Here is a 16,691-nt window from a genome sequence, read left to right on the forward strand (position 1 = left end):
TTAAGTCAGAAGTATTTTCTCTTGGAATTTGGGATGTAAAGTAACCTAGAGCGGTTAACGCCCTAAATGTAAAGGCTTAGTTATGTTAGTTATATTTTTATAGTCTGATTCCAGTACTTGTTGACTCAATATATTTAAACTTGACCACTTGAAGCAAGCAAAATAACATCAGAAAATATAAATACAAGATTTGCAGATTCCTGCAAGTTACTGATAGTTGCAATTTCAAAGCATCTTTGAAATAATAACATAGTACACACACACACACACACACACACACACACACACACACAAGGTTGGGGGTGGGGGGCATCATGCATAGGTTGGAAAATGGGAAAGTGGGGTGTCACATTTCATAACAGTCCTCAACTGAAGGTTGACAAGTTACCATGTCATCCACAGAGAAGATAGGCGGAGTCTGGTAAAGTGGCTGCAAGCGAATTACTTGACTTTGGTCTAAGGACATTTGGATACTCTTTTTTTGTAAAGGATCTCTGCTATTTGATACCACGAGGTAGGCTAATCAGTTATTAATAAATACATGTCGTTATTTGCAAGCGAATACACTACACTGTTAATTATAAGTTGACCGTATAGGTGAGTGTTTGATTTGACTCCAAAACAAGAATACGTGGCACAAAGCGCGCGCGCGTGTATGTGTGTGTGATGTTTGATGTGGTGCTTTCCAGAACTGCAGTGAATCCTGTTGGACTAATGACTTTAAAGACAAAAAGGAGTTTTAGATTTTGCAGGATCTGAGCATGATCGCTGTTACAGAGCGAAAAAAAAACAAAAAAACAACTAAAAACCGTACTGCTTGATGACTAGACAGAGTATTGCATCAGCCTACCCTTTCTTTATATTTTCATAAACTAAACTGTACTAAATCAGGGAAAGAATATCTGATAGTAAGAAACAATAACTGAAACAAAAACTGAAACGGTCTCAGGTGAGAAGGTGTTTGCCACGTGTTATGTTTGACAATCTAGAAATGTGGACCAGAGGAGATCAAATTATTCAACTTTATTCCTTTTATTTCTTAACCTTCCTATTTAAAAGGCTAAGCAATTGTCAATTACATGGGGTTGTCAATTAAAATCTACCGTGAATGAAACAGTCACACGTGTTAGGAAATAAAATCCTTTGTAGGTGTTGAAGGTGCGTTCATGGCTCCTTGTGTGTGTGGGAACCTTTAATTTTAGCTGAAAGCTGCAAATATGTGTCCAGTTGGGTGTATTCTAAAATTTTAACAGCACCCACAATCCTTAATTACAAAATGACTGCAGTGGTGCAAGGTAACTAGTACATTTATGTGAGTAGCCTACTGTAACTACATAAATAGGCTACTGCAGGCTACTTTTTAAAAGCAGTAGGCTGCATTGAATAGTTTCAGCTTTTCAGTTGTGATGATTTGCTGGTTTGCTGTAAATGTATAGCCTATTTTGTTGGGGTTTGGATTGTTTGTAGAGCAAAACAAGGTTTTTGAATATCCCCATTTGGGTTCTGGAAACACCGACGGATATCTGTATGTGATAGGGCCTATCATTTTGTTCACAGTTCATTAGAAAAACAGCAGACAGATTAATAGGTAAACGTCTCTGCAGTTGTCTCCGTGACGTATTACTCCAGGTTTGTGTCCGTGCTAACAACGGTGTTCACATTTCGGACAGCTCTTTAACGTTTGAACATTGTGGGTGGAGTGTTCTTTGAAATGCGCGGAAGAAACAAGCCCACATCTACACCAATAAACCGCGAGATTACGCGGGTGGTGACACAATGCCCATTATTGCCTGCATGTGAATCTTTTTTGTACCTTTTTGTATAGTTTAACATCGGCACCAAAGTAGTAGTATTATTTCTGGTATGTTACATTTAAATTGATAGGTGGAAACCGAAGATTAACCTGGCTCGCGCTGCGTTCAGGCAACAAACCACAGCCACACGTGGCTGTTTCCTCCTTTGAACAACGGAGAATAAAATATTGTCGACATTCTCAGTTTGCTGCTAACTCCAGTGTTTCTTCTTCTTCTCTTTGGCGACATTAGCTGGTTACCAGGTCAGTGTGGTTTATCGTAAGTGTCCGTTTTCTGTGTGTTTACAGTGAGTCCAGACAAAGAGTTGGTCAAGACTACTGGCTTTATTTCTTAATAATAAGAGGATATGAACATTCGTTAGGATCTAAGTGCTCTAACTCATGTTGTGAGGAGGTTTGTTTACTGAACACAGGGAGTGTATTATTAAGCCTGGATTATAAAAGCTTACAATTAGTGTACTAATACTATTACTGTGTAACTAACCACCTGTGGGGTAGCTAGCTGTAAAAGTACATAAATATTAGCATTAAAATGTACTTAAAGTACCACGTACTAATTTTGCAGAATGTTGTAGCCTAAATTATATTATTGGATGCATTAATGTGTTCATCACTTTTTTGCTGCACTTGGTAGAGGTGGGGATCATTTTAATTATTTTATATACTGCCATGTAGCTTGTGAATCTCCCCCAGAGATCAATAAAGTTGTATTTTATCTTTATTGATAATAAAACAACTCTATTCATTTGTTGATTTTATTTTGTATTATTTTACAGAATGTAACCTCTAGTTTACCCTTCTGTATTCATTCATTGTAACTGATAATGATATTAATAATAATAAAAAAGAATAATTATGTCGACCATCATGGACCATCACAGTCTTACTTCATCAATATAGTGGTTACGTGTTACTTTGCATCTTGACCCGTTTCTGTCCTTTCTTTCTTTTGTCCCCTACTGTCTTAGATGGAGAAGCAGCCTTTGCCAACTGACGATGACAATATAGGAACCTTGGAGCCAGAGATCAATGGCTATGCTGGTGAGGAGAGCCAGCAGGGCTTCCCTGAGCCTGCCGCTCGAGCAGGATGGAACAGTAAAATAGAGTATTTTTTGGCTCAGGTGGGATTCAGTGTTGGGCTCGGCAACGTCTGGAGGTTTCCATATTTGTGCCATCAAAATGGAGGAGGTGAGTGCAATACAGTATACTATACATTATATATACAGTATTACACCAAACTCAGAGTGGGTAGTCAGCATCGTCATCACAGGACAAGTATGTGATGAAAGAGAGAATATTATTATTGGGCTTAACCATAATGTTTATACACACAGTATAAACTATCCTTTTTGAATTTCCCATACGGGAGATCAATCAATGAATGAAAATTAATGTACTGAAAGGGAAAAATAAAGTATTATTTCTTCTTCTTCTTCTTCTTCTTCTTCTTCTTCTTCTTCTTCTTCTTCTTCTTCTTTCTGTAAAAAAATTAACTAAATTCTGCTGCCCTGAAATCTGATGTGCCAACATCTGGTTTCTATCTGTCGCCTGGGAAAACAGTATAAACTGTACCAGAAAATACAGACACCGTTACACCAATGTAATCAACTTTTTAAACAAGTTTTGTACTTTCAATACTGCTGTCGGTTTTTCTTAAAATGGCGGCTTATGAAACCATTGACCCGAAAGAGCTTCATGTGCCGTATTTACCCTGAAGGGTGGATTAGGTGTATTTTCAGAAGAATGTTGTGTTGCAGGTGGAAGTAATTTGAATGGTTCAAAATTCTGCTCACGTGGCACAAACATCTGCTTCTCCTTTTGAATAATTTTTGTTCAGAGTATGAAATTGTGGTGCTGTTTGCCAACCAAATGCTGGTCACTTCTTCTCTTCAGGAGCTTTTCTCTTCCTGTATGTGCTGCTGATGCTGGTTGTGGGCATACCCTTGTTCTTCCTGGAGCTGGCAGCCGGTCAGGCCATCCGACAGGGCAGCATTGGAGTGTGGAAGTACATCTCCCCCAAGCTCGCAGGGATTGGCTACTCCAGCTGTGTAGTAAGAAACTGGTTGTTAATTTATTGATCCACCTTCTAATACTTTTTGATTGTTCAGTATATGATGTTGCTTGTGTTGTACACTTCTGCTTCAGTCAATACTTTTTCTGTTTTTACCACAGTCAATAAAAGCACTGTCCTAGTGCTGTTATGATGTGATCAGGTGTACTTGTAGTTCAAATTACAAAACAGTTACGAGGAAGTAACTGCAAACGGGAAGGCTGTTACTTTCTTGCTACAGCTGTCAAGGCATGTGGTGTCTTTCTCTTTTTATCTCTTGAGTATTAGCATCAACTGCTGAGAGAAGCACTGTAACCATGTACCTACTTTTTTGTTCACATTTTTTGACAGATGGTAAACAGTATTTGCCCTTTTAAAACATAGCATCATTTTCATATGAATGTGATAATCTTGTTCTCAAATGTCCTCAGGTTTGTTTTTTTGTGGCTCTCTACTACAACGTGATCCTTGCATGGAGTCTTTTCTATCTTGGGAACTCGTTCCAGTACCCTTTACCTTGGGAACATTGTCCAACACTGGGAAATGTAACAGGTAAACACAGAGTATTAAGGTTAAAAACTGACAAGACACGAGCAGTAACTACATTGTAAATGTATTAGCTGTGTCTCTTGATCAAATTTTTTTCTCTTTACACCAGTGAAAGAATGCAAAAAGAGCTCCCCCACATCGTATTTCTGGTACCGCCAAGCTTTGGATATCACAGACTCTATAGATGAGACAGGCTCTTTCAACCCTTACATTACCTGCTGTCTGCTGGCAGCCTGGACCATTGTGTGCCTGGGAATGTTCAAGGGTATCAAGTCCTCCGTCAAGGTACATGTGTGATCTGTTGTGGCACCTGGCTTTCAAAAATTTGTATTTTTTGCTTGTGTTTAGCAGCACTTTGGTAGTGTTGTTGTGATAAACAGGAGCTGTAAACAATGCAACTACTGGACTTGAAACATTTTCCAGTCAGTTACTTACTGATGAGTTTCTACTTCAAACATCACAGATTAAATGGCTGAATGGCTGTTTATCTGCATTAAGATATGCATGTAGGAGTCAGATGGTTCATATCTGCAGGATGAACTTGTTTATGCATTTCAAGTTGCACTAGGAAAATGTGTCATGTGATATTGCTAAGAAAAATGTTAATTGTTTTGGTTACTAAACACAATATATATTTTTTTAATACACCTGGAGATATAAGTTAATTTTCATTACCACTGCAGAATGGATGGCTGAGCATTAAATAACAAAAATGTGCTACATTGTTTTGACATTCTCAGTTTGGTCAAATCCCAGTCATGTGTTGGGCTTAGATTTTGGGGTTTGCTTTGAGTGATGGCGTCTCTGGAATGTCTGGCTTAGGTGTTGACCCACTTCAAATGGCAAAATCCACATTTTGTGTTGAAGTACTGGGAGTTTTGTAAATGTTTTTAATACTGTGTTTGTTTACTGTAACACATATCGGCCCATTCAGTCTCAGTAGAGCTGTAAATTATAATGAACAGCAAAGCTCTCTCAAGATGGCATTAGTGTTGCCAGGCATGTGTAGAGCAAACATACTGTTTCAGGTGTTTCATGCTACTACTGACTTAAGCACCTGGCATCTCGATTACAAGGGCCATATGTTCAGTCTCTAAAAAGCAGCAAGCTTTACACTTCAGATTAGATTAAGGCCCCATCCACACTACTGCATTTTCCAATAAAAATGGAGACCTTTTGCTACATTTGCACCTCCCATCCAGACTAAAACAGCTAAAACGGAGAAGTTTGGAAACGCTGCCGACCCCGTTTTGCGTTTCGAAACTCCGGAGGGCATTTTTGTGAAGACGGGCAAAAACGGAGGATTTTAGAAACGATGACGCAGTCGTTCACGCTCGGCTCTCTGATTGGGTCTTATAAGTCATGCAAAGCAGAAACACGATGCTACTGACAGAGTTTTTCAGTCGGTATTTTTTTTTAAATATTCTGTACCGTGCAAATAACACTTAGACCTATCTGCCTACACTTGTAGGGTACTGCATGTACTGTGCAACGACTCCTAGTCTGTTTTCCGCCGCCACACTTCCTGTGTCACATTCAGTAACAGTCCCAGCTCCTTATATGTGCATGCAAAAAAAATCTGGTCTGATTCTTCGTCTGCATTTCTTTATTCTTTCACCAAATCTTCTGTAACTACGGAATAGACCATCTGCTTCATGTTTACACCGGCACGCGCATGCCCAGTGTACCTGAACGGCCAATAGATGTGTGTTTTCAGTCGTTTTAATGTAGACGGAGATCAACTCTGATATGCAGCTAAAACGCTGGTTTGGATCCTATTCGTTTTAACTCTCCGTTTGGAAACTAAAATGGAGTAGTGTGGATGGGGCCTAAAGGTCAGTTATCTCTGTAGGGAAAATGGGTTGTTACAAACTTAGTATGATTCAGCAGGGTACTAACTAAAAAACACTATTAGCATGTGGAATGTAACTAAGTAATTTAAGGAAACGAGTCTGTTGGTGCACAGCTTACCATGAAAAACATGGAAATTTGTATGCACACAGGCACATATAACTGTTAGCTGTCTAGATTTACTTGTTAATGTAATTATTTTTTCTCACTTCCTAGGTGATGTATTTCTCCTCCATCTTCCCCTACGTGGTTCTGTTCTGCTTCCTTGTCCGAGGACTCCTGCTGGATGGGGCCTTAGAGGGAATCTCCTACATGTTCTACCCCAAGGTATCCACAGATAAAATGTCTGGCTGAGTGTAGAGAAGAGAGGCAGATATGAGTATTTCCCTGACGCACCTGTTGTTCCCTCCATTAATTTCTAGCTAGAAATTTGGGCAGATGTGCAGGTGTGGCGGCAGGCAGCCACACAGGTCTTCTTTGCCTTGGGTCTTGGCTTTGGGTCCATTATCGCCTACTCCTCCTACAATCCCAAGAACAACAACTGCCACCGTGATGCCTTCACTGTCTCTGCTATAAACTTCTTCACATCTGTGCTGGCCACTCTAGTGGTGTTTGCTGTGCTCGGCTTCCATGCCAAAGGAAAGGTTGTAGAATGTGTAGCCAGGTATGTTTTAGAGGATAATCATTGAGTTGTGCATTAAAAGACCCATACTACACTGAACAAAATTATAAGCGCAACACTTGTTTTTGCCCCCATTCATCATGAGCTGAACTCAAAGATCTAAGACTTTCTCTATGTACATAAAAGGCCTATTTCTCTCAAATATTGTTCACAAACATTTCAAAATCTGTGTTAGTGAGCACTTCTCCTTTGCCGAGATAATCCATCCACCTCACAGATGTGGCATATCAAGATGCTGATCAGACAGAATGGGTATTGCACAGGTGTGCCTGAGGCTGGTCACAATAAAAGGCCACACGAAAAGGTGCAGTTTCACTGTATTGGAGGGGTCCAGAAACCAGTCAGTATCTGGTATGACCACCTTTTGCCTTAGGCAGTGCAACACATGTCCTTTGCATTGAGTTGATGTTGATTGTGGCCTGTAGAATGTTGGTCCACTCCTCTTCAATGGCTGTGCAAAGTTGCTGGATATTCGCTGGACCTGGACACCGCTGTCATATACGCCGATTCAGATCGTCCCAAACATGCTCAATGGGTTACGTGTCCGGTGAGTATGCTGGCCATGCAAGAACTGGGATGTTTTTATCTTGGTTTTTATCTTTTATCTTTTATTTTTTGAGTTCAGCTCATGATGAATGGGGGCAAAAACAAAAGTGTTGCATTTATAATTTTGTTCAGTGTACATTATGGCTTGGTACAGACTATGGTACATCCCCTTTATGGGTATAATTAAATTTTCTTTTGTCTCCTTTTTTTTAGTAATGTGAAGGAGTTAACAGAGCAGCTTCGCATGGGTTATGTTGACACGAACATGTTGCCAGGCTTCAACTATTCTGATCCCAGTTCTGTGGCTATAGAGGACTACAGTGCCTGGTTTAAACAGTACGGAAATAAGGTCCCTGGCAATTTAACAGAGTGTGACCTGGAAAAAGAGATGCAGAAGGTAAAGATTGTCAATTTGCTCAAGGGGATTTTGTTTTTGTATTGTATGTGCTGTTCATCAAAAACTAAAGCTGCCCCTCTTGTGTTCAGGGTGTAGAGGGCACAGGCCTAGCTTTTATTGCCTTCACAGAGGCCATGTCACTACTGCCTGCAAGCCCCTTCTGGTCAGCACTCTTCTTCCTCATGCTGCTCAACTTAGGACTCAGCACCATGTTTGGCACTATGGAGGGCATCCTCGCCCCACTCACCGACCGCTTCAAAACTCTGGCCAACAACAAGATCAAGCTCACAAGTAAACACCTGTTTTACCTCTATGCAAGCTTCAATATCACATTACAGACATGACTCAGGATAGTTGGCTAGCTATGTTTGTGAAAAGATGCTATAAAATCTTGATTCTGCAATTAATTTATTAGACACATCCAGCAAATTCTAATTAACGAAAGTATTTTAGTTAATCATGGCTTAGTCTTCATTCTAAAGGGCTGTCTGCACCAAGAACTTTAATAATAATGATGTGTGCGCATCCACACTGATGAACGATAATGTTCTGCCCCCAAGCACACGCTGTGTACCTCAACTGTGTCGCTGACTGGTAATGCTAGATAGGCTACAAGCTGGGCGTTATCTATTCATAATCGTCTTCTTTTCTCTGTTAATAAGAATGACAAAACATTTAGCTCGTACCTGCCGTTGTTTGCTTTGTATTGTTCAATATAGATTTATTGTCGTTTTACCGATACTCAGGTACACAGCTTCTCCACAGTCTCAGTCGCTGTAACTAAGATGATCCACATAATATACAATACTGCAACAAAACGGCGCAGAACAACAAAACAAAGGAATACCCATCTAACTTACTAACATTACAGTAATGTGGTCTAACTGTTAGAAAGTGTGGCAACAGTCTCATTTGTAATATGTAGTCCAGCTCACTAACCGTTTTGTTATCATCCAATATATATAGGTTAGCTGTGCTCACACTGCTGAGCCTCCGGTGAAAGATACACAGATAGTAAAGTTAGTTACTGAAAAGCAGACAGGCGAGCTAACGACGATGTACCACTTCAGCTAAATGCAGTAAATGTAACATTATCATGTAAGCATGGATTAGTTCAACCTGCAGCTGATAAAAATATTACTGTAACTTTGCTGTGGGAGTTTACCTGAGTTTCCAGCATGTTGTGGGAAGCTGTCTCCCTGTCTGTCTATAGCCACTGTCACACTGCCTTTTTACGGGGCGTATTGTGCCAATATGCCGGTGTCTTGCTGCGCTGAATGAAAGGTACGGAGATCTGTTGATCTGCCTCTGACCCAGGAACATTGAACTAAAATAGCCTGAATATGTCTGGAGAAAAGCCACGATTCCGTGATTATTGAAGAATTTCTGTATGAAAGCGGTTGGGTTTGGGATTATGCTCGCTCATGAGTTCAAGCGAGCACGCCTAAGAGCCCACATCTGGTTGCAATCTTAAAACCGCATCGCCAGTGGCCGCTGAAAACTCCATAATCCCCCTTTAAGTTTTGAATTAAAGAGAAATGGCTTAACAGCATTCTGCACAGTACTCTAAACAACATTGTCATTATCAAAATGTCACTGTCAATTTTGTGTTGTCCATTAAGTGCTGTTGGACAGTAAAGTCTAACCTAACTACCCCTCTGGCATGAATCTCACTCTGGTCAGTGTTTTGTCATGTGTCATGGACCTGAGTCTAAACAGGATTTCCTGCCAACCCAACAATCCATCAGGTCATTTGACTGACACCTTCAAGCAGAGAGGGAGCAAAATTAGTAAATTTACTTGCCAAAATTATTCTCCACAAATATTTACTACACAGTGCTTTATTGCATATGCTCTCTGTAAAGAAGTGGTCTTATCCTAACATGTCTGTTCTGTTTTTATATCGTTGCAGTTTTCAGCTGCATCATTGGCTTTCTAATTGGCCTGCTCTTCACCCAGCGTTGTGGGAACTACTTTGTGATGATGTTTGATGATTACTCTGCCACTCTGCCCCTCATCATTGTGGTGGTTTTTGAGACCTTTAGTGTGTCCTGGCTGTATGGAGCTGACAGGTGAGAGTTATTTCCAGACTATGGGTAACGGTCTTCAGTTTTGCAATCTTAAATTCCATGTAGAATTCACCTAATTATTTTAGTTCTGATAGAGTCTTATCAGTGTTTGTCTCAAAAATGTGTAATTTCTGAAGGATTACCACTCTGTTTCTGAAGGTTCCTGGACGACATTGAGGCAATGCTGGGCTGGCGTCCCAGTGTGATTTACAAGTACCTGTGGAAATACATCTGCCTTCTTGCGATGCTGGGACTGCTGGGTGCCACCATCATTCGCATGTTTATCACACGCCCTACTTATATGGCATGGAACCAAGAGAAGGTAAGGTAAAAAAAACACCCTTGACGTGTTAATGCTGGGAGAAAAAACAGCTATTTGAGATGGCCTTGGGCATGAATGTTTTTGTTGGCAAAGTTTGTTCACTACAATAGAATCTGAAAACAATATTCTCAGCCATATTAAACATAAACAGAAATATGAAGTGCAGCCAAAATAAATATTTCATCTTGAGTAAGACAAACAGCTCTTTTACCAAAAAAAGCAAATGGTAAAGCAAGCTGGTTCTTTCTCGCTCCACACCTACTTCACTACTTGAAGGAGATAATTGGTGGTGAATTTTTCTCCATTCACACAGAATGTTTTTCTAGTATTTATAAGTTCTGGGTGTTTAAGTTCTTGAGTGACTGATGTGATTCCTGTTTTTCAGGCTTCTGAGGAGCACCTCGAGTACCCTGGCTGGGCTCTGGCTGTTTTGGCTATACTGATTATATTTGCCATGATGCCAGTCCCAGTGGCCTTGATCCACGCTGTTCTGCAGGACAGACTACAGCAAACACAGAGAGAAACAGAGATTGGTCAGTACAGTATTGTTAACACTGATGACAGGTGTGAAACCTTAATGACTGACATGTCAGAGCTGGGCCAAAGGAGCGGGGCCGCTGCTTCCTCTTCCTAAACATTGGACATGATGTTACACAGTGGGAAATGACAATATGGACTCAAAATGTCACTGTGCCATGCACAGTACGATTATCTGTCAGCTTTTAGTGCAGCTGTAGCACAGAGAGAAGTTGAAATGTGTGCTTAATATAGTTTTTATTCTTTTTACTTAAATTAAGTCCAAACATATCCAAACATATCTACTGTTCCAACAAGTACAACTTTTAAAAAGTGCATAATATGGAAAATATGGAACAAATAATTTATTGCTGTGTGGTAACTAAAAGGTAGAATTTCCAGCAACTGATTGATTGTTACAGAGTTGTTGTCCAAATGAACCAAAAACAATATTCCTTAGTTTTCAGTACAAGCTACAGACATCGTTGGAGGCATTATGCTTTCGAGTTGTCTGTCCGTCTGCTTGGACTGAAGGATGAACTGATTAAAATTTGGTTGCCAATTGTTGTCATGTGACTCACAAAATGCATTTTTGGCCAAAACTCAAGAATTGATGACCATGTTTCACCTCCCCGTCCATTTTTTGGTAATGAACCGGTAGATTCCAGATGTTGCACACATGTTGACTGGGACGACACAATGAGTAAACAATAACTAGCAGAGCAGGGGCATTCTTTCATCTGGTCCCTTCTGCCTTTCACTTCCTGTCTCATTCGGACCATTGAGCGTCATTGGAATCACGTGAATGCAAACAAGGTATTTGAGCATGCCAGCTTATTGAGATCATCCTGAGCGAGGATGTAAACTGCAACATGACCGGTTGGCAGAGGCATCCAACTGCAGGGTGGTAATTCTAGGTTTGTATGAATAGTTCACTTGTCCATTTTTGGTAAAATATCCTACGTTTTTATTGGTCTTTTTCCACTTTTATAAAAGCATGCTCGTGTGAGATGCACCTCATAATTTCCAGTTATTCAAAACCATCAACTTTTTACTTCTGTTTTGTTGAGGACAGAATTACAGCTGGCCACTGTTCAGAGTCTCTTAACATGTCTTTTTACCTTAATAATGAACTCTTAACTTAGTTTTTACAGCACAGTAAATTAAAAAAATGTTATGAAAATTGTTTTAGATTGTGAGTTAGGATTTGAGTTACAACAAAAAAAACTGAGCCTGAGTTAAAACAGGGAAATGATGGCATTGTGAGACTGTTACATCAAGAGAGATTCAAGTATGTTGAATTAGGTACAGCTTTTGGGTTCAGTATTAATTTCATTCACTACACAGAAGCCATCTAACCATGTTTGCAGGTCTAAAAACACCTGAGTCATAGGTCGCTGTCTTACTTCTTCAGTTTAATATTACTGGATGTTTTGCAGGTACATTGTGTAGCTACATTATTCATGCATATATGTTTACATGCTCTGGTCAAACCAACCTGAACTCCCAACAGCTGTGTACACTATTTGAGCATTCATCTTTTGGCTCTGTTTTACAGTGATTATTTTCACACACCATTTTTCTTTTTATTGGTAAAAAAATATGATCGCGTACTGAATGTGCAAGTTTCCATCATCCTGTCATGTTGTTTAGTTTTTTTTAAAAATTGGGTTTAGGAGGAGACTAGTTGTTTAACAGGCTAGACAAAGTATCACTCAAAGTACTCTTTATTTCAGATTAAGGTGCAGTATGTGATGTAATTAAGGTGTTTATATTGTAAAATAATGTTTTTTTAGACTTAACTGCTTGATAATTAGTTGCCATTTTCCTGAAATTAAAGGTGTAGTTTTTTTTTACATTTTCAGTGGGTTATTATCTACATGAATTGACTGTGAATGCTGTTGAATATTAATTGAATAAAACTAAGGCTGTGTTTGAAAACACATACTGTGCCGGTCCCAGTGGCTAACATACTGCCTACTACGCACTCACTCAGAATGTACTGCCTTCTAAATGAACAATTTAGTTGCCAGCAGACTGTTACACAGTCTAAAGAAAGGCAATACATTTTGGGGCAGCTTTGTATGTTCAGTAAACTCACAACACATACTTTCTTGCTAATTTAGAATACATCCGGGTATTTCTCATGTACACAAATCCACCTGCTGTGCAGTTAGAACACACTACATGCTTAATTTGACATCATACTGAGTATGAATAGTACGTTCGTATCGAACAGTCTGCGGTTAGTATGCGATTCCAAACACAGCCTTCAGATTTGATGAGGCTGATTGAATAAAAGAATAAAAGCACTTAGCAAGTTTATCATTTTAAAAATACATTTATTTTGTCAGATTCAGTTTTTAGTATATGTAGTCTGTACGAGTGTATGCAGTGGATGTTGTGGAAAATGTAATATAATGCTTTTGCAATGTAATATATTTTTGCTATTTCATTAAATTTTCTTTCAGCACTACAGTAGTAATGAAATCATGCTTGAAATATAGCATAAACTTTCAATTTGGAACATTGCTTGGACCTTCATCCAACAAGGTATTAAATATTGACTTGTTTTATAGTTTTCTATATTTACATTTTCAGAAAGTGATATTGAGAGTGCATTTTCTTTAGAAAAAGGGACACTGAATGCACATCTGAATACAAACTTTATTTTGTAAGAATGAATGAGAGTGCAAGTACAACTGAAGCCTTTTCCTCCATCCTACCTTCCAGTATAAATTTGTTAAATGCTATATATTGTTATTTGTTGTATCTTCTCATCTGTCATATAACATTGCATGGTATGTACAGTATAGCTGGCTGGTGATTGTTGTATCACTTCAGTGTTTTGCATGCATGACAGTTGTTGGTAAATTTTTAATGAGGCCAGCTCTAAAGCAGAAATTAAGCAGGTATTTAGTGGGCAAGTGACAATGAGACACAGAAATTTGATCCACATGTGCTATAACATTGGATGTATGAGGTCAATTCAACACCTTCTATGCTGTCAAGAAGTAACAAATGTATTTAGTCAGATACAGATTGAATGTCATTCATATTCAGTTGACACAGCTCAGGCAACTACTCCCTCAGATAATGCCGTTTTCTTTCCGTTATTTACTTTACACTCAGTTTTCTAGTATTTGTCACAGAGCGTCCACACTGAAGCATTTGGTGGCTACATCACTTATGTAAAAGCACAGAGAGGCTGCCAGTTTTGTGCTGTTGTCCATTTGCACCATTATATGACTGGGAAAGCTGAAGCTGGTAGATGTCCAGACTTCTACCAGGGTAAACAGCTGTATACGAAGACAACATGTAGTGGCATGAGCAATGATCTGCTTTTCTTACTGGTCTGTGATTGTATGAACATATTCTGCCTGTTTCTTCCCAGCTCTAACTCCCTGTATGTAGATATCAGTTTGTGTCTTAATGTTTCTATAGACATCTAACAGCTCGTGTTTATAGAATAAGCGCAGGTGGCCTGAAACCTGTTGTTCAAGGCTATCAGGACCTGCGTTATGACTGCTTGCCACAGTGAACAGTTAGTATGTCCTTGTATTTGCTTCATATTTATCAGTCCTTGAGCCGTTTCCTTGCCAGGAAGTGCAGATTATGGTCAAGGGACATTCCGCCCTACAGTGTTTCAAAACCAGCCAGGTCAAAGGATCAAATACCAGACTGTTATGGTGACTAGCAAGACAATGTAGATCTCTATTTCCAGACTGTTCATTAACGCCGGAGAATAACGAGTAGAGTAAAATTTAATGAATTATGTACAAATCTAAAACAAAAGGCATACCTAGATATATATACAACATGAATTTCACAAGCTTTGTTGAGAGACTGTCAGGACACTGTATTCTGTTATTGTTCATATTTCAATTTTAAAAAAATGTTTGTAATTCTACATCTTATGCTATAGTTGTTCTTTGTTTTTGCATAATAGATGTGTAAGCCAGTTGCATGAGATTTAAGCAGTACATTTATGTGTCAGCAGGGAGCTCTGTTGCACTGATGTCAGAGTTTTTCTTTGCTGAACGCCATCATGTTACATACAGTAGGTTGTGTGACCTCTGCAAACACATTTAAGTTCTTATTTGGTTTGTCTTTTTTGTATAAGATGGATCTTTCTGTAATATCACATCATTTGTCTTTTAAAAGACCTAAATAAAAACATTGGTTTCACTGGTTATGAGCAAACACCCACTATCCTCTCTCTACTTTTTTATTATGATTTCTGCTCAAACTACAAATTCAAGGTCCAAATGTTAAAAGCTTAAAAAACACTGTGCCAGAGCAGAACTTAATAAAGGAAAGCCTCCAGCACGGAAGAATTTTCTGTCACATTCATTTGGTTTGTTCCTTTGTAAGACTGTTTTGTCTGTCGTAACATAGTACTTGTGTGAGCCATTTTCTACACTTGTATCCTTGTGTGGAAGAGAACTCACAGGTGTCCCCCGTGGAAATATTAAGTGTCTGGGGAGTCCAGTTGTCTTGGATGCAGTCTCACTTCAGTCAGCAGAGAGGACAGGACCAACACCCGGCAAAGAGAAACATGACATCCTCGCTTCAACCTCAGGTAAACACAATAGACAATATCGATTTAAAATGTATAAACTTGCCTTTGTATAACAGTTAATGTGTTTGTGTGTGTGTCGGATAAGGACTTTATTAAATGGTACCAGAGGCCTTTTTTAGAGCAAGACCAGGTTAGGTTTGCCACATACAAGTGGGTAAATATAACTATGAACAACAAGCTGTAGTGTGGAAAAACAACGGTAACTGAAATATTGTTTTGACTGTAATTGAGCTACTTGTGAGCATTGAAACTCCCTAAACTGCTCTGTTAGCAGCCAGGAGAAAACATGTGTATATACTAAAATTTCAAAATAAGTAAACCTCGGCAGAAAACCTTCACATAAAAATTATATTTATTTTTTCATTGATTATATTTTGCTGTTAAATGTCTTCATTTTGTAGGTGTACCAGAGGATGACCCACATGGTGGGCCTGGCAGCTCTCTGCCTGCTGCTGGTGTTCCCACTGAGCAACTCCCAGAGCACCCTGCGGTCTGAACAGGAGATTCCTGCTCATCAGGCCCCAGCAGCGCATCCTCCTCCACCACACATCGGGGAGCTACTCAGAAATGAGGAAACCACTCATTTAAATGCAAAGCAAACTTGTAAGTGTAGTTCAAGGAAATGTTCGGCGGAACAAACATTCATATCCACACTGCCAAATGTTAATGTCATAAGGTAGCACATGGCTGAATAACCAAGATGTTCTACATAGACTCAGAGCTTAACTCTCCCTTATTCTGAACAGGATTTGTGTGTGAAACTCTTGATGGTTTTGGTCATGTGTTTGTGCCTCCACAGACGCCCATTTAGACAAAGATAATGCCAAAGTGGGTCTGTTCATTGCTGCGGCCATGGGAACCTTCACTCTGATGGCTGCAGTGTACTGTATCTACAACAAGTTCTACAACAAACACCAGTACCTGCACACCCAGCTTAACGATGACTCAGGTAGAGGAATAGAGGAATAGAATTTTATTACATTGTTATTGAGTTTGAGCATCTTTCAGACTAACACTTGAGGACACTTTAGCTGTACCACATTGCAATTTTTTGCAGGGACTGCCAGTAAGCTTTATGGGCATGCCTTTTGCATGTGCATATATAATTTTTGAATAAGTAAAAATACACATATCTTATCTGCTTACACTACAAAACAACACTACAACTGAGAGAAATGTCTGAAATAAAGATGAAATAAAACTGACTATTACAAACAAGCTTGTTTCTCACAGAGTGACAAAATGAGGCTAAAGATTGAAATAGAAACCGTCTCCTCTTCAGCAGACTTAAATCCAGAGACAACTGCCCTCATC

The 16,691-nt window shown here is 39.3% G+C and overlaps 1 protein-coding gene across 3 annotated transcripts; it reads left to right on the forward strand.

Moving 5' to 3' along the window:
* The first annotated feature begins 361 nt into the window (after positions 1–361).
* Positions 362–14,998, forward strand: LOC119916593 (sodium-dependent neutral amino acid transporter B(0)AT2-like). 3 transcript variants are annotated; one of them, XM_038736651.1, is made up of 12 exons: positions 362–514; positions 2,782–3,001; positions 3,707–3,864; positions 4,295–4,415; positions 4,522–4,697; positions 6,480–6,590; positions 6,686–6,927; positions 7,705–7,888; positions 7,978–8,179; positions 9,801–9,960; positions 10,117–10,279; positions 10,665–10,913. In XM_038736651.1, the coding sequence occupies exons 2-12, from the start codon at positions 2,782–2,784 to the stop codon at positions 10,911–10,913; spliced, it is 1,986 nt and encodes a 661-aa protein (XP_038592579.1). In that variant the 5' UTR covers positions 362–514. The 3 variants fall into 3 exon arrangements, with proteins under 3 accessions (XP_038592579.1, XP_038592578.1, XP_038592580.1); XM_038736650.1 differs by lacking the exon at positions 362–514 and adding an exon at positions 1,733–2,056; XM_038736652.1 differs by lacking the exon at positions 362–514 and having other exon boundaries at positions 10,665–14,998.
* Positions 14,999–16,691: the final 1,693 nt, after the last annotated feature.

The sequence above is a fragment of the Micropterus salmoides genome, unplaced genomic scaffold (genome assembly GCF_014851395.1).
Source record: "Micropterus salmoides isolate LMB-PRFRI ecotype aquatic unplaced genomic scaffold, ASM1485139v1 Ms_hic_scaffold_21, whole genome shotgun sequence".
In the NCBI taxonomy this organism is placed as follows: Eukaryota; Metazoa; Chordata; class Actinopteri; order Centrarchiformes; family Centrarchidae; genus Micropterus; species Micropterus salmoides.